Source organism: Anolis sagrei, chromosome 1 (genome assembly GCF_037176765.1).
Source record: "Anolis sagrei isolate rAnoSag1 chromosome 1, rAnoSag1.mat, whole genome shotgun sequence".
Taxonomy (NCBI): domain Eukaryota; kingdom Metazoa; phylum Chordata; class Lepidosauria; order Squamata; family Dactyloidae; genus Anolis; species Anolis sagrei.
Window position 1 is genome coordinate 300,930,316 of NC_090021.1, and position 21,106 is coordinate 300,951,421.

At 40.2% G+C, this 21,106-nt stretch overlaps 1 protein-coding gene across 1 annotated transcript; it reads right to left on the reverse strand.

Moving 5' to 3' along the window:
- Positions 1-7,078: 7,078 nt before the first annotated feature.
- CFL2 (cofilin 2) lies at positions 7,079-12,280 on the reverse strand. The gene is made up of 4 exons (XM_060759296.2): positions 12,086-12,280; positions 8,415-8,722; positions 8,249-8,325; positions 7,079-8,014 (listed from the first exon to the last, which is right to left on the reverse strand). Exons 1-4 carry the CDS (start codon positions 12,086-12,088, stop codon positions 7,902-7,904), a joined length of 501 nt encoding a protein of 166 aa, XP_060615279.1. The 5' UTR covers positions 12,089-12,280; the 3' UTR covers positions 7,079-7,901.
- Positions 12,281-21,106: the final 8,826 nt, after the last annotated feature.

The following is a 21,106-nucleotide window of genomic DNA, read 5'->3' on the forward strand; positions in this document are numbered from 1 at the left end:
CATGGTAACTACAGAAATATATCTCCAGGGGTTTGAGGATTGTACAGTCTGAGCAGCTCTTATCTGGAATTCCAAAAAAATTCTCCAAAACCAGAATTGTCCACATGGGTGACTAAGATAGGGACACCTTTGCATTCTGATGGTTTGATGTACACAAGCTTTGTTTTATGCACAAAATTATTTAAGTATTGTATATAAAATTACTTTCAGGCTATCTTTATAAGGTGTATAAGAAACTTAAACTAAATTTCGTATTTAGACTTAGTTCCCATTTCCAAGATGTACATATATTCAAATACAGGTGTTTAAAATCTGGAAAAAAAATCCAAGACACTTCACCTGCAAAGCATTTTGTATAAGGGATACACGGCCTGTACTTTATTCTGCTGAAATGAAGAAAATATAGGGTCACCAGGAATGGAAAAATGTCAGTAAAATAAGTACAGTTAATTCTGGTGCTCAATGCATGTTCTTGGCAGAATTTTCCAATTTTGCTAATAGATTCCAGATGGTAATCTCTAGGGTCCAATCAAAAACAATGTTGATTTCACACATGTTGTGTTTGTCCACCATTCAAGTGTGAGCAGTACAAGTGATGTGCCAATTGTCAAAATAGTGAATTCCCAAGAAGACTAAAGAGCTATGAAAACAGTGTCCAATTGATGAATAAAAAAATAGGAAGATCAATGCAAAACGCAGCATACTGAGGCAAAAGAATTGATTTCTCACATGTATTAGAAGTCAAACTGAAAAACCCAAGAACAGTTCAGTGTGGTGTGGAAATAATTAAAAAGTAAGTTATATCCAGTGTTGCACTGTTTAAAAGTGAATCCACAGATGATTACCTTCTGGCCTTCTCTGTCTTCCAGCAGCCACAAAAAATCCTCCTAAAGGATCTGAAGATGCATCCATCCATTTTTCAAAAATCCTTCTTCATTCTCAGGAAGGTCCCCGCATCCTCAGAAGAGGCAGTAAGGCAGGGAAAAGAAAGCCACTCTTGCAAACTTCGCGTCTGTGATGTTTCATATAGCATGAAGCTGCAATTACCAATGTCATTTGATCTATGGCACATCCACATTTAGAATACTGAGCACAGTTCTAACTGCAGTTGCCAAGCCACCAGAGAACCTTTAATACCATGAAGAGCTTTTGGTATTTGGATGTCTTTTTAATTCCAAAACAAGATTTGTGGAGACAGGGAAGTATAAGTAAGATGTTATAAAACTATGTTGCAAACAAAAGAAATTACTATAGCACAGATTCATGCAGTTAAGTTGACCGGAAGTAGGTTTGAGACTGGTAAGAGGAAACACTTCACATCCAGCTTAATGAAATCTGCTGTGGCAGCACACACAAGGTTTGAGTTTTTTTAAAGACCTGTTGGTCAAAATGGTTGCATGGTCCCTCTAGAAACAAAAGCAGTACACCTAATACATCTGCTCCTTCTTTTAGGAACACATGGGATGGCCATTGGCTATCATCTTCCTGTGAGTACATTATAGCACTTAGCTGACCATTAGCTGACGATTGTTAAAAACAGGGTGCTGGTTAGATGGGTCTTAATCTTGTCTATTTAGGGAGGTGGTGCATATGACTGGACAAGAAATAACTTGGAATCATGTTTTATCCATTTCACCAGTTCCATCCACATGTGGGAGATAAACTTCTGCAGTTAAAATAAGGTCAAGACTCAGATATTAGTGTTTCACAAGCTGCAGAATGCCTACTATATCATAGTAACTATTAAAAAAAACCCTGAAAACTAAAAAAAATACAGCACCAATGGAATGGATTACTCTTCAGGACAGAAGAGTTGGGAGGCGAACACAAGGGCCATCCAGTCTGACTCCCTGCTATGCAGGATTATACAGTCAAAGCACTCCTGACAAATGTCAATCCAGCCTCTAGGAGCCTCCAGAGGAAACTCCACCACACTCCAAGGCAGTCAGAGCCAACTGCATCAATGCACACTATCCTTCATCGAAATATGGATGTAAGGAACTTCCCAATTTGTTCTAAGTTTTAGCCATACGTCTTCAACATGGTGCAGAAAAGAAAGGTAGTGCAGAAATAATAACACTAAGTAACAAAATTTGTTCCCTCTTTGAATATGTTGTTTCCTGTTTAATTGTGCAAAAAACAGTTGTTAAACTCAAAAACTTTGTTTTTGTGGTGGCCAGAAACGATGTTAAATTGGTTGAGACACTATGAGATATTCACTGAAAATCTATAGCAAAATGTGCTATAATAAACTTTTTAATGTTTTAGGATAGAACTAATTATGAAATGACATTTATAACCCTGCAACAAAAATTGTGTTACATTGTGTAACATGGAATTTTTCCTCCGTTCCTGATTGTGATTTCTTCACAAGATTCTTGTCCCAGACTATCCAGAACAAAAATAAATCAGTTTTATTCTCAAGGGCTATGGATTGTATACTAGAATGTCTTGCTGCAGTTCCCACTTGCCACTCTGAAGATGAAGTGTTACAAAGAAATATATTTAAATCATTCTTTATACTGCAATCCTATATTACATCAGCAGTATTTTACAACTAGCAATAAACTTCCAATAATAAGGCATCAAAAATATAGAAAACTATAGTGTTCCGATTTCCTGAATAAATACGCTGAATCCAGAAACGGATCTTACTGGTAATTCATATGACCTGGAAGTAAATATCTTCAAACTTCAAACTACAAGAGAGGAGATTCCATCTGAACATGAGGAAGAACTTCCTGACTGTGAGAGCCGTTCAGCAGTGGAACCCTCTGCCTCGGAGTGTGGTGGAGGCTTCTTCTTTGGAAGCTTTTAAACAGAGGCTGGATGGCCATCTGTCAGGGGTGATTTGAATGCAATATTCCTGCTTCTTGGCAGGGGGTTGGACTGGATGGCCCATGAGGTCTCTTCCAACTCTTTGATTCTATGATTCAGCACAGGTTGTCCTATAATTCAGATATTTCATTTTCAATCACTAGTCATATTTCAGTCACTTTCAGTTAAATAGGCTGGTAGGATGACTGAAAACCTGAATTGCCAGTCTTCTTAGGCAAATATGTGTACATAATATACTAATATCAATTTCTATTAACAACTGAGATTCTATCCAGCAGGGTCATTCCACTAAGATAAAGCTTATACCAGTTGAAGAAACATTTTTCATCCAAGTAATTTAATTCTACTTTCAGAAACACTTTTAACTCATTATAACTTCTAGTTGTTCTGTCAACACATGCACAACCACCACCAAAGGATGCAACTACTCAAAACATGCTGCTCTTCTAGCTGGCATCCAGTTGAAATGCCCTAACGGATTAACATAGGACAAGGAATCGCTGATCTCTGCTGCTTGACTAACTCATCTCCTTCAATGAAAAGGACACTTTATTTCTTTGTTAATCTCAAAAATATTCTCTCAATCAAAGTAGTGCTCTCGAACTCTGAGTCATTAAACAGCTTGACTGGAATTAGTAGATGACCAGGGTTTTTAAAAAAATAGCAAAGAGAACAGTATAAAGGTTACACAGAGTCCCAGTATTGGAGACAAAGCACAGTATAAAGAAAGATGAATCTGAAGAAAATAAAGTTTGCTACCATTTACGTTTGCCTTCAAATAATTGTCTGCTTGCAAATCTAAACAAAAAGCCAGGCTTTGCAGTCACACAGCAATAGATATTGATACTATGTTTCCACATGATCATAAAGCATAAAAAAATAGATCAGTTTTATTTTAGAGTCAATTCTAAAGAAACGGTGTATGTTTGAAAGAGTACTACAGTTGAGATAATATCTATACTACCAACACTATTTATTATACCATAAGACATATGAAACTGAACTACTGTTGTTCTGTCAACACATGCACAACCACCACCAAAGGATGTAACTACTCACAACATGCGCTCATGCAGTAGTGCTATCCATTTTCTGTTTTTTCTGGTATTTGTTAATGACATTAAGAAAGACAGGAAAATGTATTAATGTAGTAAAATTAATAGTAAAGGGGAGGGGACACACACCAAATAAATAGTAAAATAAATTAACAGTGCTAAAATAATAAATTGAAAGAAAATTGGAGGGCCTGGCAAATGACAGACCAACAGAAATATGTGGGACCTCCAAATAGGGCTCAGAAAGATTCCTGCCTGAAATTCTACTGAGCCATTATGAGATGACAATACTGGGATAGGTGGCCTACAGCCTGACTTAATGTAAGGCAGGTCTCGCCATCAAATTTCAGTTCTTAGCTACTTTGGAAAAGTAGTCTATATAGTTTTTGCCCCTTACAAAAGTATCATACAAACCTCTTTGTAAAGTATATTAACTTAATAGACAAAGAAATAAAATCTCACCTTCTGCAAGCCTTAGGAGGAGTAAACATGTCAGGTCTAGAATCCTGAGTATAATAACAGTAATTTATATTCCTTTTTTCTGTTTACCTCTGCTTGGGGTGGCCAAATGCAAAAAAGTATAAGGTTCCCATACCTTTAAAAGCAGTGTAGAAGAGATTCAGTGCACCACGCAAGTTGTTATTTTACATCTAGACATTCTACTGCCCCAAATTCATCAGTTAAAAAAGTATCTACTTTAATCTCCAATTCAGGTTGAGTGTCTCTTATTCCGAAATCTAAAATATTCCAAAGTTGTCCATGGCTGAGATAGTGTCTTCTTTGATTTCTGATAGTTAAGTGTACACTAACTTTGTTTCATGCGCAAAATTATTAAAATATAGTGTATAAAATTATCTTCAGACTACATGACACATAAATGAATATCATGTTTCGACTTGGGTCCCATCGCCAAAATATCTTATTATTTTTATACAAGGATTCCATAATCTTTTTAAAAATATCAAAAATCTGGAACACTTTTGGTCCCTAGAATTTTAAATAAGAGATATTAAACCTGTATTAATAACCCAGCAGGAATTATTTTGATCAGGTTACTAGATAACTTGTAAGTTGTTTGTTTTTGTGAGTAACCAATACCACAGTCCTAGGCTTATTATTTACAAATCAGTTTTTCAGAGTTCAATCTGTCTTGCTCAGCTGCTTATACATAATAGATTGCACAGAAACCCTTTTCCTGACGAAGACTGGCACACAAAAGTAAAGCAAATTAGGTCAAATTTACAAGTAGCATCCAGAATTGTTTTAGTATCATATTCAAGAAAATTACTCCAGCCACTCAGTTTCAGTGCCTATTATATAGTTTTGTGGTTTGCTTCTACAATTAGCAGATATATTTCATCTTAATATTTACAACTTTCATATAAAAACACAGTATCTGCAGACTTTCAGTACTGTCATGAAAACTTTTATTTTTTACCAATAAAGTATAGCAGACACCCAGTGTCCCATCTACGATGGGAGACATGCATGATGCTCAGAGTGTGAAGCTTTCTTTCAACCTTCAAGTCACAATGAGGCCTTCATCATTTTGCATGACAGAAAACAACAGCTGACAGCCAATTTGGAACACATGCCAGCTGTCTCTCATTTGTTTTATTGTCCAAGCAATACGAGTTTTGCAGCAGCTTTTCCAAAAGCAAGTTGTAGTTTACTGGACTGGATCTCAGTACTTGTTCAGCAATAAACAAGTTTTAATTTTTTTAAATCATAAGTATATTGCTGTGTTCTGTACTTAACACAAATAAGCTTTGATTTTACCGAAATGCATGTGGAATTTGGACAAGGCATAGCTAGACTACAAGTTAATGTAAATGTACCCTACAATATTCAGATCTAAAGCCTCGGACATCTGTTCCAACATAATTTGCAAACACCAATGACATTACTAACAGAGGATTACATGAACCGAAAAACAGTGCTTTATACTGCAGATGGGATAAATACTGGTCTGTACAGATTTTCAAAGTTTAGCATTCACTTCAAAGCATCTGAGAGTTCCCCAACAAAGCTTAAAATCAGCACATTCTAATTTTAGAAGGGAAGCAGAACAGTCCTAGATAATAAAATTGTTGAGCAAGAAGTGGTGTTTTTTTAAAAAACAGCTAGGCTTTAATGGTATTTGGTACATATGGCAGAATATCTGAGAAAGACATGGGATGGAGATACTTTCCAATCATTAAAAATACCTCCTGTGAATCATTTTAAGTTTTCCATTTACTACAAAACCATTAACATCTAGCAATCGTCTGCATGCCTCAAGTTCTACAGTAGAGTTTAGTTAGTACTCTAAAAGATATACATTTCCTTTCCAATAAGTCAGAGACTTCTCTAAGCTTGAAACTGTGAAAGGTTCTATGCAATAACTACCAGAAAACTAAGTGTATAAACCTGTTTAGTATTAGGTGCTTATATCTCTCCAAGCTGTAGTACAGTCACTTTTACAGTTTTCTTATTCTTTGCCACCCTCTTTTAAGAAATTATTGCTGTTTGTAATTTCTGACGTTTGAGGAAAGTATTCCTCTTAGTGGTATGTACACTTCAGCAGCGATTGGCTGCCTAGCAGAGTTCCTTTATGCATACCAGTGGAATCATGTCCAGTTTTGCCATTTGTGGAGAACTGATGACAAGATACAAAAGCATGTGTTTGCCATAAATAGCTCTGGCTAGCGGAGGACTGCTCGCACAGAGCAGATCAAATTCTCTATAAGGAGAGCAGTGCTTGGCTCTTAGCCAATCATGTTCCTGATGCAAGACTTAGTAGCTGCAAAGGCTTTCCAGCCCTATTAGCACAAAAGTTAATTGGAAAACAGTTGCCCTATGACCAGACAAAAGGTAGCATGTGCAATACTAAATAAGCATGGAAAACTATGAAGAGTATTCTGCAACAATTTACTATTGGGGTAATAATTTCCCTTATAAGTTTCTGATATATGCTACCTGTAGATTGCTGGTCTAATTGCTCCCTAACAATGGCAACATAATACTGTACAGTAAATAATTGGGGGGAGGTCCCTTTAGGTCATTTTTATAGTAAAATCAGGAATATTTTTTAAAAAACGAGAGGTTGAGAGCCACTGCTAAACATCTATGAAAGATACAGTTGGAGGGTAAAAAGCAGTGCAAAATATTTAAACATACATTTTTCCAATGAAAACAAGGCAACATTCTGTAATAAGCCACAAGTTTTATTGCAACGTGGCCAGTGTTTTTGATCTCAAAAACAGCGTTCCATTTAAGGCTCTTTTTATACAGAAACTGCCATTATGACTGATGTTTTACAAACATCTTTAGTGTTGCAGGACTCGCATGGTAAACAGATAAGTTTCAACTTCTGTTCAGTAGTGTACATTCAACAGAAAAACAAAAAGGCATCATTACAGCTACTTCTTTTATAAATATATGCATGTAATAGGAATGGAGACCAAGCTATTACAACTGTTTGATGACACAATTACAGAAATTAATTGGCATTCCTGGGGGTGAGGGGAGAAATCAAACATATTACAAAAAAGTGCTTTAAATGCATAGTGTTGTGTGCTGCCATGTCACAAAAAAATAGGCTTGTCAAGGCAGGTGAGGTGTATGAATGCACAAGAGCCTCATGGAACTGTAATCAAGTGCAACTGTTAAGTAATACTGAAAAGAGTCTTACCATTTGACCATTGGACAATATTTAAAAGGCAATCAATTAGCTTAAATGTCTTGTTGCTTGGCTAGACTATCCACATCAACTATCACATTCATTGTACACATTTTCAAGAAATGCCCACATCATCAGTTTTGGCTAAAAATATGATGGAAGGCATTCCTTGGAATCTACATAGTACTATCAAGTTCAAAAACAGTCAGGTGATCATTTGCAGGTTGTTAATTAAATTATATTTCCTTCAGGTGTTTCGGATCTGGGAAGGTGGGGCAAAAGAAACAAACGGTATCCCAATTGAATGAGCTGCAGAAATGGAAGCTCCAGATGGCACTTCTGTCCTTTTATAATGGTTTGCCTTCAAGTGAAACTACCACGTTGCCTCCTAGTTTCTCTCCCAGTGTGCAACGATCTTTAATATCATCCAAACCATTTACTTGCCACTCGTGTTTAATACCTGAAAAAGACAAATTAAGAAATGTATATATACATACATATCTGCTTGTCCAGAATTTTACTATTAAGGAAGAAAAATACTTTGCATAGTCTTGCTGAGAAGTATCAATATATGCCAACCCATCTGTCTACTTGAACAGCAGTTTACTTAATGTACATGTCCAAAAGGAAGCGTTACTCACTTTAAGCAAGTGACTAAGTAGAAATCATCTCATGGAATGCATTCTGCTCATACCTGTAAATTTCTTTTTAATGGCATCTTTAGAGCTTGCGTAGATCATCTTGCTTTTTAAAGGGGCGCTTTCAGGAGCCCTACAGATGGGGAAGAAAAACTTATTATTTAATCCACTGATATCTGGAAATAAAATTCTGTTTTAATAGCAATCCTCTGATTTACACACCAGAATATAAATACCAGGTCTTCTTTTTTTGATTCCTTTGTTTCATATGTTGCATCATACAAAGCATATCGACAATCATTCAGCGGTAGCAGCTTCACAAAGGATGTGTAAGGGTCCTCCACTGTGTCACCAACGTCACCAACTAGTATTTGCTTTGCTTCTTCTACAATTATTTGTTTTTTGTCGTCACTTAAACAGAAGAGAACTGCTTTCTTTCTTTTTTTAATCTCTTCTGGTGTTGAAGATTTTCGTACTTTCATGTCATTAAAAACCTTGATAACTTCATCATTCACTGTTACTCCAGAGGCCTACAAAACAAAGTGAAACAGCATTCACTAGAATAAACTGAATACACAAGCAAAATATGAAGTCTTTAATATAAGGCATATTAGAGTTTGAATATGACATGACTTATCAGGTTTAGGATGCAGTTTTATATACTCTTATGTAAATGGTGCTTGCTTCAAATGATATTTATATACAGAAAGAGAATTTGGTTCTGAATCAGCTTTAAGCCAACTGCCCAGTTTTGGGTTAGGAAAGAAAGTGGTTTTGCCTCATTCAAATGTGGATTCAATTGAATTAACTGAATGATTTACAGCTAAACAGCAGTGATTATATGGGATATTACCCTTAAATAACCAAATACAGGACAAGCTGTTCATCTCCAACACTGTCATTATTCTACTTTTGTTCACTGATGTAAGCTCCAACAGCAGAAGAAATGCCTTCTGTACTCTGTCAGGTTTAATATTATATATTCAAAATTCCTGGAGTTAATTTTAATTTATTTAATACTGCCCTATAAATATTCCACAAGTTACTATATAATAAATGCATTAAGAACACATTGTATAATTCATTTTAAGAGTATAAAGTCTAGTGAGACTTAGTCTTTAAAAAGTAACTCATACAACAGCACAGAGGTGTTTTTACAACAGAGTTGTGCACGCTTCTTTTTGGCTTTTCCATTTTCACCTAACAAATATACTGTAAAGTTTATTTATTTATTTACTGTATTTATATACCATCTTTCTCACCCCTGAAGGGGACTCAAGGTGGTTTACAACATACTAATGGCAAAAATTCAATGTCAACATACAGACACAACGAAATCATAATAACTAATTACTACATATAACCATGACCTTAAAATCATTAAAACCATTAAATATAAGACATACATAAAATTTAAACATTCAAACAAAGCATAGTTATAGGCCTGAAACAGAGGATATAAAATCAGTGCCAAAGCCCTACACAATTTGTGGGCCTTGAGAGTGGCTCCCGTGACACTGCGTTTTAATAGGAAAACCTATTAAGCAAAACAAAACTTGAAGGTACATTAACCTTTTAAGGGAAACTGCATGCTTGTAGTGGAAGGAAGTGGCAGGCTAAAGTTGGAAGACAATACTTATCCGTTTCTATTCTGTCCCTTTGAATAGGGGGGAAATCATTTTTTCACTGCAATTCCTAAACAAAACATTGCATCAAGGCATGTAATTTTCTAACCTAAAATTTACAAACTTTTGTCAACAGAACTGTCACACTTTACAATGTTCTCTCCTACAAGAACATGAGACAATATCATTCCTCTACTACTTTATTTTCTTCCCATACAAGAAAAGTATAGCAACTTTTTGTGCCATTCTGTGACACTTGGAGCCCTTCCACACAGCCCTGTATCCCAGAATATCAAGACAGAAAATCCCACAATATCTACTTTGAACTGGAATATATGGTAGTGTGGTCTCAGATAACCCAGACCCCTTCCACACAGCTGTAGAAAATCCTACATTACCTGCTTTGAACTGGAATATATGGCAGTGTGGTCTCAGATATCCCAGTTCAAAGGAGATATTGTGGGATTTTTTGCCTTGATATTCTGGGTTATATGGCTGTGTGGAAAGGGCCGCAGTTCAAAGCAGATACTGTAGGATTTTCTGCCTTGATATTCTGGGATATAAGCTGTGTGGAAGGGCCCTGAGTCAATCATATAGTAATGTCAGCCAAATACAGTTAAGGACATTCTGTTTGATTTTCACAAACGTATTCCTAGGGCGTAGCAGGCAAGCTCCGAGCTCCTAATAATCTACTGAAATTGGAAATACAAGATGTTCCAGAGACACCAGGAAGACAAGATGCTTCCACACATTAAATTACAGCCATGAGCCGCATGCCATGGTATACAATGTACACACCACTCAAGCATTACACTTTCCCAATGAATGGATATCCTGTCCACAAGGTATGATTAAAGCACTCCAAGGAAGGGGGGAAAACATCCTCTTTTCTGCTTGGCCTTGACGTTCTTCTTGACAAGGTGGGGATAAGCGAGAGACACAATGGAGAGAGGGGCAAACCCAACTATGCGTCACTCCTCACCATCGCCCTGCTGCCATCATAATCCCAATTAGAAGAAGCAAGAGGCCATTATATCCTTTCAGCGCGCAAGGGGAAATTTCAGTGCGGCTCCCAAATAGAAAGGGAGGTTCCACCCTGCTCTTTGTGGGGATATTAACACAGAAGTGGAGGGGGGGGGGATGGATGGATGAGGCAGAAGCAGCAGCTGTGCCATTTCGTGTCCATGAAAAGAGGCCCAAAGGAGGGCATATTACAACAGAGGTGGGTGTATATATTTCACGGGGTTGTTATAACAGAGGTGGGGCAAAATAAATCCAATACAAATAGCAGCTGTGCCATGTCTTGGCCACGGAAAGGGCCCTGAAAGGAGGGCCTATTATTATAGAGATGGGGTGCATTCACAGGCACCCCATCATAAGGGAAAAGGGGCAGCAAAAAGGAAGAGGCAGAGAGATGTGACATTTATTGGCCTGGGAAAGGAGCCCAAACCTCACACACAAACCTTTCCATCAATAGAAGGAAACGAGTATTACTAGGTTCTTGTGGGTTTTTTCGGGCTATATGGTCATGTTCTAGAGGCATTTTCTCCTGACGTTTCACCTGCATCTATGGCAAGCATCCTCAGAGGTAGTGAGGTCTGTTGGAATTAGGAAAATGGGTTTATATATCTGTGGAATGACTGGGGTGGGGCAAAGGGCTCTTCTCTGCTGGAGCTAGGTGTGAATGTTTTAACTGACCACCTTTATTAGCATTGAAAGGCCTGGCTGAGCCTGGGGGGATCTTTTGTTGAGAGGTGTTAAGATGTGCCGAGTATTGTTTATGTCAAAAGAATACAATCCCACTGCAGCTTTGTCTAAGCCCTTCAGAGTACAAAGGGAAGGCCCTTGCCATGCACCACACCCTCGCCTGGAGGGCCTCATCTTTCCACGAAGCGGCAAAAGGATGCAGAGTCTCCTTATTCGGTCCTCGCCTGAGAAGGAGAAGGGGAAAAATGGTACACACGGATGGGCCCAACCTGCCATCTTCCTTGGCTGTATTCCCAAGGAAAAGTCACACCTAAATGGCTCCTTTTTTGTGTGCCCCCTTCTCTCAATCGTTGTAAGCACTGCAGTGGCACAATATCCCAAGGAGGCAAAAATCCCCCTCCTGGCGGGCCTCAGGCATCTCTTCCATTGAGGGTCGCGCTCCCGCCCCGAGAACACCACACGCTCCGGCGGAGGCTAAAATTAGACTAAAATGGCGGCCAGAAGCCTCAGGGCCCCCCTGGAGCCGGGACCCTGCCGTCGCCCTTCCCTCAGAGACCTTACCATGGTGCCTGCGGGTGGAGGACGAGGAGGAGGAGGCGGCGCGGGGGAGCGCGGCGGCCACTGCTCTGATGCTGCTGCCGGTGATGCTGCTGCTGCTGCCGAGGGAGGCGAGTCTGAGTGGCGCTGCTGCCAGAGCTGAGCGGGGCTCGGAGGCGCGCGCAGGAGGAGGAGGCTGAGGCTGAGGAGGAGGAGAGGCCCCAGGCGCAGGGAGGGAGAGGTCACGTGAGCGCACAGGCCCCGCCCACCTTGCAGATGGGGAGAGGGGCGAGTAGGCCACGCCCCCTCTCCTCTCTCCCCTTCCCTTCCCTCCGCTTCCTACTTCATGCCTTGCTTGGCTCCTGATACCTCATAGTGTTGCACCTGTGAAGAGCATACGCTCCCTCCTCCTAGTGTAGGCAAGGAAATCCAATCTTATTGGGTTGTTGTAGGTTTTTTTCAAGCTATATGGCTATGTTCTAGAAGCATTCTCTCCTGACGTTTCGCCTGCATCTATGGCAAGCATCCTCAGAGGTAGTGAAGTTAAATCAAATCTTATTGGGTTGTTGTAGGTTTTTTCGGGCTATATAGCCATGTTCTAGAGGCATTCTCTCCTGACGTTTCGCCTGCATCTATGGCAAGCATCCTCAGAGGTTGTGAGGTCTGTTGGAACTAGGGAAATGGGTTTATATATCTGTGGAATGACCAGGGTGAGACAAAGGACTCTTGTCTACTGGAGCTAGGTGTGAATGTTTCAACTGACCACCTTGATTAGCATTTGATGGGTTGTTGTAGGTTTTTTCGGGCTGTATGGCCATGGTCTAGACCAGTGGTTCTCAACCTTCCTAATGCCACGACCCCTTAATACAGTTCATGTTGTGCTGACCCCCAAACATAACCCTAACATTATGAATTGCCTTGTAAACAATGATCTGCAGGATGTATTTTCATTCACTGGAGCAAATTTGGCACAAATACCCAGTATGCCCAAATTTGAATACTGGTGGGGTTGGCAGGGGGATTGATTTTGTCATTTGGGAGTTGTAGTTGCTGGGATTTATAGTTAACCTGTAAACAAAGAGCATTCTGAACCCCTACCAACAATGGAAATGAACCAAAGTTGGTACACAGTTCTCCCATGACCAACAGAAAATACTGCAAGGGTTTGGTGGGCATTGACCTTCAGTTCGGGAAGTTCACCTATATCCAGAGAGCACTCTAGACTCCAACGATGGATCTGAACCAAACTTGGCACGGATACTCCATATGCCCAAATGTGAACACTTGTGGGGTTTGGAGAAAATAGACCTTGAGATTTGGGAGTTGTACTTGCTGGGATTTATAGTTCACCCTCAATCAAGGAGCATTCTGAACCCCACCAATGATAGAAGTGGGCCAAAGTCCCCCCTACTGGGATCTGCACGCATCATTTGCAAATGCATCACACAGTCCTAGACACTTGGGAAGTGTCCAAAGTGTGATCCAATACAACAGCCAGCAGAGTGATCTTGTCTGTTGTGGACTCATCTTTTTGTGTTTCAAATAATAATAACAATAATAATAATTGGGTTGTTGTAGGTCTTTTGGGCTATATAGCCATGTTCTAGAAGCATTCTCTCCTGACGTTTCACCTGCATCTATGGCAAGCATCCTCAGAGGTTGAGAGGTCTGTTGGAACTAGGAACATTGCTTGCCACGCCCCCTCTGCCGCTCTCCACTTCCCTTCCCTCCGCTTCCTACTTCATGCCTTGCTTGACTCCTGCTACCTCTTGGGGCCTGGGTTGCACCTGCAAGAGCAAAAACTGCCTCCTCCTAGTGTAGGCAAGGAAATTAAATCTTAATAATAATAAATTATTAAAAATAATAATTATTAATAATTATTATTAGGAAGGCCTGATTCTGGCAGCCCAAAAACAAGCCATTAGAAAAATGCCATCAAAGCCAGAATTGAAAAGTCGACAACAGATCCCAAATGTAGACTGCAAGGAAGCAGATGAATCAATAGATCACATCCTCAGCTGCTGCAAGAAGATTGTGTAGAAAGACTTCAAGCAGAGGCATAACACCATTGCTCAGATGATTCATTGGAAATTGTGCCACAAATACCATCTGCCTGCAAAAAAGAACTGGTGGGATCACAAGCCAGAAAAAATTACAGAGAATTAACACGCAAACTCCTCTGGGACTTCCGGGTTCAGACAGAGTTCTGGAGCACAACACTCCTAACCTCACAATCATGTTAAAAAACAAAGTATGGATCGTTGATGTCGCAATCCCAGGTGACAGCAGGATTGCAGAGAAACAACTGGAGAAGCTGACACGATATGAGGATTTAAAGATCGAACTGCAAAGACTCTGGCATAAGCCAGTCAAAGTGGTCCCAGTGGTGATCGGCACACTGGGTACAGTACCTAAAGACCTTAGCCTGCACTTAAACACAGCGCTGACAAAATGACCATCTGCCAGCTGCAGAAGGCCACCTTACTGGATCTGCATGCATTATTTGCAAATACATCACACAATCCTAGACACTTGGGAAGTGTCCAACTTGTGATCCAATGCAACAGCCAGCAGAGTGATCTTGTCTGTTGTGGACTCATCTTGTTGTGTTTCAAATAATCATCATCATCGTCATCATCGTTGTTGTCGTCAGCACTGACATCAGTATGGAGTTCGGCGTAGACAAATGTGCCACAGTATTATTAAAGAAAGGGAAATTTACAGCGAGGGCATAGACATGCCAAATGGACAAACCATAAAATGCAAGCATCCTGAAGCCTATAAATATCTGGGCATATTACAGCTGGACAATATCATTTGTGTATTGTCGAAGGCTTTCATGGCTGGAATCACTAGGTTCTTGTGGGTTTTTTTCGAGCTATAGAGCCATGTTCTAGAGGCATTTCTCCTGATGTTTCGCCTGCATCTATGGCAAGCATCCTCAGAGGTTGTGAGGTCTGAGGTTGTCAGACCTCACAACCTCTGAGGATGCTTGCCATAGATGCAGGCGAAACGTCAGGAGAAATGCCTCTAGAACATGGCTCTATAGCCCAAAAAAACCCACAAGAACCTAATATCATTTGTGTAGAAAAGGGAATTGAATCCTGTTATTATTATTATTATTATTATTATTATTATTATTATTATTATTAGAAACACAACAGCTCTCACCACCCCCAGCTCCTTCAAGGTCAAGCCAGTCACTTCAAGGATACCATCCATCCATCTTGCCCTTGGTCAGCGCCTCTTCCTTTTTCCTTCCATTTTCCTCAGCATCATTATCTTCTCCAAGCTTTCTTCTCATTATATGGCCAAAGTACTTCATCTTTTGCCTTTAATATCCTTCCCTCCAGTGAGCAGTTGGGCATTATTTCCTGGAGCATGGACTGGTTTGATCTTCTTGTGGTCCAAGGCACTCTCAAAATTTTCCTTTGCTGTGTCCCTGTTCAAAGATTTCACCTCACTTTCTGTCTCTGTGAGAATTGGATTTCGAAAAATGTGGCTTGTTATGGAAACAAGGATTGGTGAAAAAGCTTCAGCAAACGCCTTTTCCTTTCAGGAATGAATTTCCCTTGTTTTTCTCATTTCACATTTAAATATTTGAAAGAATGCCACATTGAGCAGTGGGCAAGCTTGGTTTCTGCTGCTCTGGAGAGCAATGGGTTAAAATTGCAGGAAAAGAATGTCCATCTAAACTTCCTGGCCATGTGTTGGGGGTGCTTTGATTGTGGCGTTCCTGTGTGGTTGAAAGGGGTTGAGCTGGGTGAAGGTAGAATGCTCTACTCTGGAGACAGGAACCTTTTTGTAACTATTTTTATTGGAATTATGCAGACAGTATTGGCTCTAAGTGTAGCATTTGATGGTTTTCCTGAAGTTATTATCCGAAGGGTGCCTTGTCTGACAACCTCTGAGGATGCTTGCCATAGATGCAGGCGAAACGTCAGGACAGAATGCTTCTAGAACATGGCCATATAGCCCGAAAAACCTACAACAACCGTTTTCCCTTATTAATTCCCTTTCGGGAGCGGCTGGCTGTTTGCTCACCCAGCGTCAGCTTTTATTTTTTTGCATTTCCCTTTGGCAGCCTCTTCGAATGGTTCTCTTGTCTCCTCAGCCTTCCTTTCCCTTCTTTGGGTTTAGGCTACCTCGCCTTGTCACGAAAAAGGAAAGAGAGGAAGAGAGAGAGAGAAAGGGGGCTGGGCTTCCTTCCCTCCCCTGTGGCACTGACCAGGCCATTGCAGCCAAGCAGCAACTTTGGATGCATCCATACTGCAGAATGAATGCAGTTTAACACTGCATCAACTGCCACAGCTCAAGACTAATTAATCCTGGGAGCCTTAGACTTGCAAGGCCTTCTCTGCCAAAGAGTGCTGTGGCCTCAATAAACTATACCAGCATTCCATAACATTGAGTTATGACAATTAAAGTGGGGTCAAATCTGATTAATTCTACAGTATAGATCAGGCATGGGCAAACTTTGGCCCTTGGCCATTGGCTGTTAGGAATTGTGGGAGTTGAAGTCCAAAACACCCAGAGGGCCGAAGTTTGCCCATGCCTGGTATAGATGCATCCAGAGAAGAGAAGAAGGAGGAAAATTTGTGGGAGGAAGGCTCACAGGTGCTTTCAAGAGCAGCTGCCGTGGTGTTTATTTTGCATAGAGCTTCCACTGGAGAAGCACAATGAAATACGACATGTAATGTATGGGAGTAGTTTGAGCAACTCTAGGTAAGTCCTGGGCTTTCCTTTCTCTTCATCAGTTGTCCCTCGACTGTGGAATGACCTGCACGGGCTAGAGCGTATTTGAAAGCCTACTCTGTGGCAATAGAGGTATCAGAGAAATTGTTAATTGATGCCACCATTGTATCTGCAAGGATACAGCCGAGCTGTTTCGAATGGTCAGAGGACTATTACATACTGGTCCTCAAGGAGACATCTCTGACCATTCAGCAGCTCGCTATGAAGAATTTGCACAGCACTTTGCAGATAAAGTTGCTCAGATCCATCCCAACTTGGATGATGTTACTGATAGAGTTCCAATGAATGTAACTTTGGCTCCTGCTTGCCCAGTATTGAGGATACCTTTCAGTTTGTGCAGACTGAGGACATGGGCAGACTGAGGACATGGTAACCTTCCAACTCCAGGGATTTCTGGATGAAACAGATTAACTAGATCCATTTCAATCTGGTTTCAGGCCTGACTATGGAACAGAAACCACTTTGGTCACCTTGGTGGATGATCTATGCAGAGAGCTAGGCAGGGAGTGTGTCGCTGTTGGTTCTCCTGTATCTCTCAGAAGCTTTCGATACCATTAACCATGGTATCCCTTTTGGGTCGTTTCACTGGAATAGGACTGGGTGGCACTGTTTTACAGTGGATCTGGTCCTTCCTGGAGGGCCGTACCCAGAAGGTGGTGCTGGGGGGCTCCTGTTTGAATCCCTGGCTGTTGACCTGGGGGGTTCCTTGGGGTTCCATTTTGTCCCCTATGCTGTTTAACATATACATGAAATTGATGGGAGAGGTCATCCAAAGTTTTGGAGTAAGGTGCCACCTATATGCAGATGATGCCCAGCTCTACTACTACATTCCACCTAAAACCAAAGAAGCTGTCCTGTCCTTAAACCAGTGTCTGTCATCAGTAATTGACTGGGTGAGGGCAAACAAACTAAAACTTAATTCAGACAAGACAGAGGTACTCCTGGTCAGTCGGAAGGCAGATCAGGGAAGAGGGATCCAGCCTGTGCTGGATGGGGTTATACTCCTCTTGAAGACATAGGTCCACAGTTTAGGGGTTCTCCTGGACTCAGCGCTGAACGTGGAGGCCCAGGTGTCAGCGGTGGCCAGGAGGGCCATAGCACAATTAAAACTTGTCCACCAACTGTATCTATTCCTTGAGAAGCCAGATCTGACCACGATAGTACATGTATTAGTTACATCTCATCTGGATTACTGTAACACATCACCGTGGGGTTGCCTCTTAAGAGTGCTTGGAAACTTCAGCTAGTCAAGAGCTGTAGGTACTGGTTACAGGGAGTGGACAACCCCCGTTGCAGCAGCTCCACTGGCTGCCAGTGTGTTTCCAGGCACAATTCAAAGTGCTTGTTATGACCTTTAAAGCCCTAGATGATTCAGGTCCAGGCTATTTGGCTGACCGCATCCCACTGTACAAACCTGCCCAGGCCCCGAGATCTTCAGGAGAGGCCCTTCTCTTGGTCACAATTCCATCCAAAGCTTGGTTGGTGGGTATGAAAGAATGCCTTTTTGGTGGCTGCCACTCAATACTGGAACTCCCTTGCCTAGGGAAGCCAGAATGGCCTCCTACCTGGTTTTAGCCTGCCTTCCAGTGGCAGGCTAAAACCATTTTATCTAGACAGGCTTTTAAATATGGTTTTCAAGATCTAGTCAGGAGGTGCTGTGATTTTTAACTTTGAATATGTTTTAATGGATTTAACTGTGAATTTTAAAATACTGTTTATACTTAATTGTTTTAATATTTGCATATTTGTGTATTTTAAATTATATCCTAATGCTTTTATATCAAGCCACTTTGAGTCCTCTTTGGGAGAGATAAAAGCGGGGTATAAATAAATATAATAAATATAATAATAGCTAGGTCAGGTAAGTTTTGCTTAAGAAAACATGAACATTTTGAACTTTCAGAGACCACTTGAAAGTAGTCTCTTGAAATCTAAGGATGAATTCTTTTTTCTTTCATCAGCCTCCACATTCCCCATAATTTCCATTTTGGTAGCCAAAAGGGTTTGTTTTTTCTTTAAATTAGGTAACTGATAGGGGAGACCTACCTGCTTTCCCCTTTTCTCTTCGTTTAGTTGTTCATTAAAACACCGGGGCAGCTACTGTTTACCTTTCCTGTTGTAAGCAGGTACACACCACTGTAGTTGGACAGATCAACCTTCATTACATATTTTACTGCAAACATGCTGAAAATCTATGTTTCTCTTCACCTTCCACCAAATGCTAAATAACTCCCAGTTAAACAGAGGATAGGGAGCAAAGTAAGACTGAATGGGCATAAAAAGATATTGTAAAAATGAGCTTCATTTGTCAGAGATTTTGTTAACCAGATATGGCTGGAACAATCCTGTGGCACTTTAATGACTAATAATTTTATCATGGCCTCATAGATCACATTACAGTCATCTGTCCATATTTGCTCTCTTGACTTTTGTATATTCTATTATTCACAGATTTGTTTAAATTGTCTTTTCTAAGAATTTCAAGGTCCTCCAATGTGACTGTTATGATCATCTTACAGCTGATGTCAGTGATAGAGTAATGCCGGAAGATCTAGAAATTTCTAGAGATGCTCTTTCAGTTAAGAAAATATCAATTTATTTGCAGTTTTCCCTTTCCATGGGGGCTCTATGCTCCTAATCCCAGTGAATGTGGAAGGCTAACTATTTATGTTTTAATTGCTTTTAACTTTGTTTAGATTTTTAACTGAATGTTTATTTCACTGTTGAATTATCTAAGGCATTGATTTTTGCCTCTGCTGTAAGCTGCCTTGAGTCCCCTTCGGGGTCAAGAAAGGCGGGATATAAATATAGTAAATAAATAAACTGTAATTTAAGGTGCTAGAGGAATCAGGTCATGCCTCTCAGGCAAGTTCAAGATGGTGGTACTTGGGGATAGCTGCTCAAAAAAGGAGCTGTTATGAGGCATCCCACAAGGTGCCATTCCATCCCCAATGCTTTTTAACATTTACTTCCTGGGAGAGATCATCCCGATACATCGGGTGGGGTGTTATCAGTATGCTGCTGATACCCAAATATATTTCTCCATGTCTTCCAAAACAGCTCTCTAGCTAAGGATAGCATGTTTCCTCTGAAAGAATGCCTGAAGGAAGTAATTGGCTGGATGAGGAAAAACAAATTGAAACCGAATCCAGACAAATCAGAATTGCTTGCTATCTAGGATCCTAATCTGGGGAGAGATTAATTAAGAGAGGCAAGTTATAAATTTATTATGATTATTATTATCTATTTTTGCTGTAATAGCCTAAAAGGGGCACTTTGACTCTGTTCGTTTGAGATGAAGGTTATAAAAGTACAGCTACTTTTTTCAAAGCACAGTTCAGTAATTAAGCTTTCTAGAGTAAACCGAATCCTAGATATTACAAATTTCAGGCTGCTTTTGATTTCAGAATATAGTACTTGTAATTGTTATAATTCTCTGATAAGTACCTTTGGAGACAGGCAAGGCTGGTTGAAACTTTTTATTATATGCAAAGAAAAATATGATGTCCCTTCTCATTTCTGATGGAGAAGCTGAGCAGGCTAACAGCTGTACTTGCTTCTATATTAATGAGGGGATATGGTCATCCACAGTGCTTAGCAAGTCAGTTTATTGCAAGGTTGGGAATGATGTAGCTCTCCAAATGTTTTAATTTAAATATTTATATCCTGCTTCGTAATACAAGATATCCCACGATAAAGGATGCTTGGAACAATTTAGGAATATGTAGATTAAATATAGAGGGGAATAATTCAAACGGTTGAAATGAACACTCAAAACAATTTTTTGAAAAGATTAAAATCTATACAAATCTTGGCAAAATTGTTAGGTGCCAAAGCTTTTGATAATAAAGTCATTTTTATGCTGTTGCCAGAAAACCAGTATAAATGTCAGCCAGGCCTCATAGGAATGGGCATTCCAGGGCACCAGAGCAAAAAAAGCATTCTCCCACCAGTGTAAATTAGGGTGCATCTACATGGTAGAATGAATGCAATTTGATGACAATTTAACTACCATGGCTCAAGGCTAGGGAATCCCAGGAACTGTAGTTTGATGAGGCACTAGCACTTTGGCAGGAAAGGCTAAAGATCTTGCAAAACTTCATTAGTGACCTTCCTTTCATTTTACAAGAGCACTTTGCTCCTGTATCACTCTGCCCATCTCTCAGACTTCTTTCAGACATTATCCTCTAGTCCTTTATGGATACTTTAGAGTGCAGTCCTTGAAAAACACAGGGTTCAGCCATGCTCTTATAATTTCTGTATGCAGAGAAATGTCAGAATTACCAAGAG

Bases quoted from the DNA above. Each gene is read 5' to 3' on its own strand.
- CFL2 (XM_060759296.2), bottom strand. The intron at 8,326-8,414 runs GTGTGTAAATCA...CCCCATCTGTAG, and splicing joins GACCTGGTATTTATATTCTG to GGCTCCTGAAAGCGCCCCTT. The intron at 8,015-8,248 runs GTATGAGCAGAA...TGTCTTTTTCAG, and splicing joins CATTAAAAAGAAATTTACAG to GTATTAAACACGAGTGGCAA.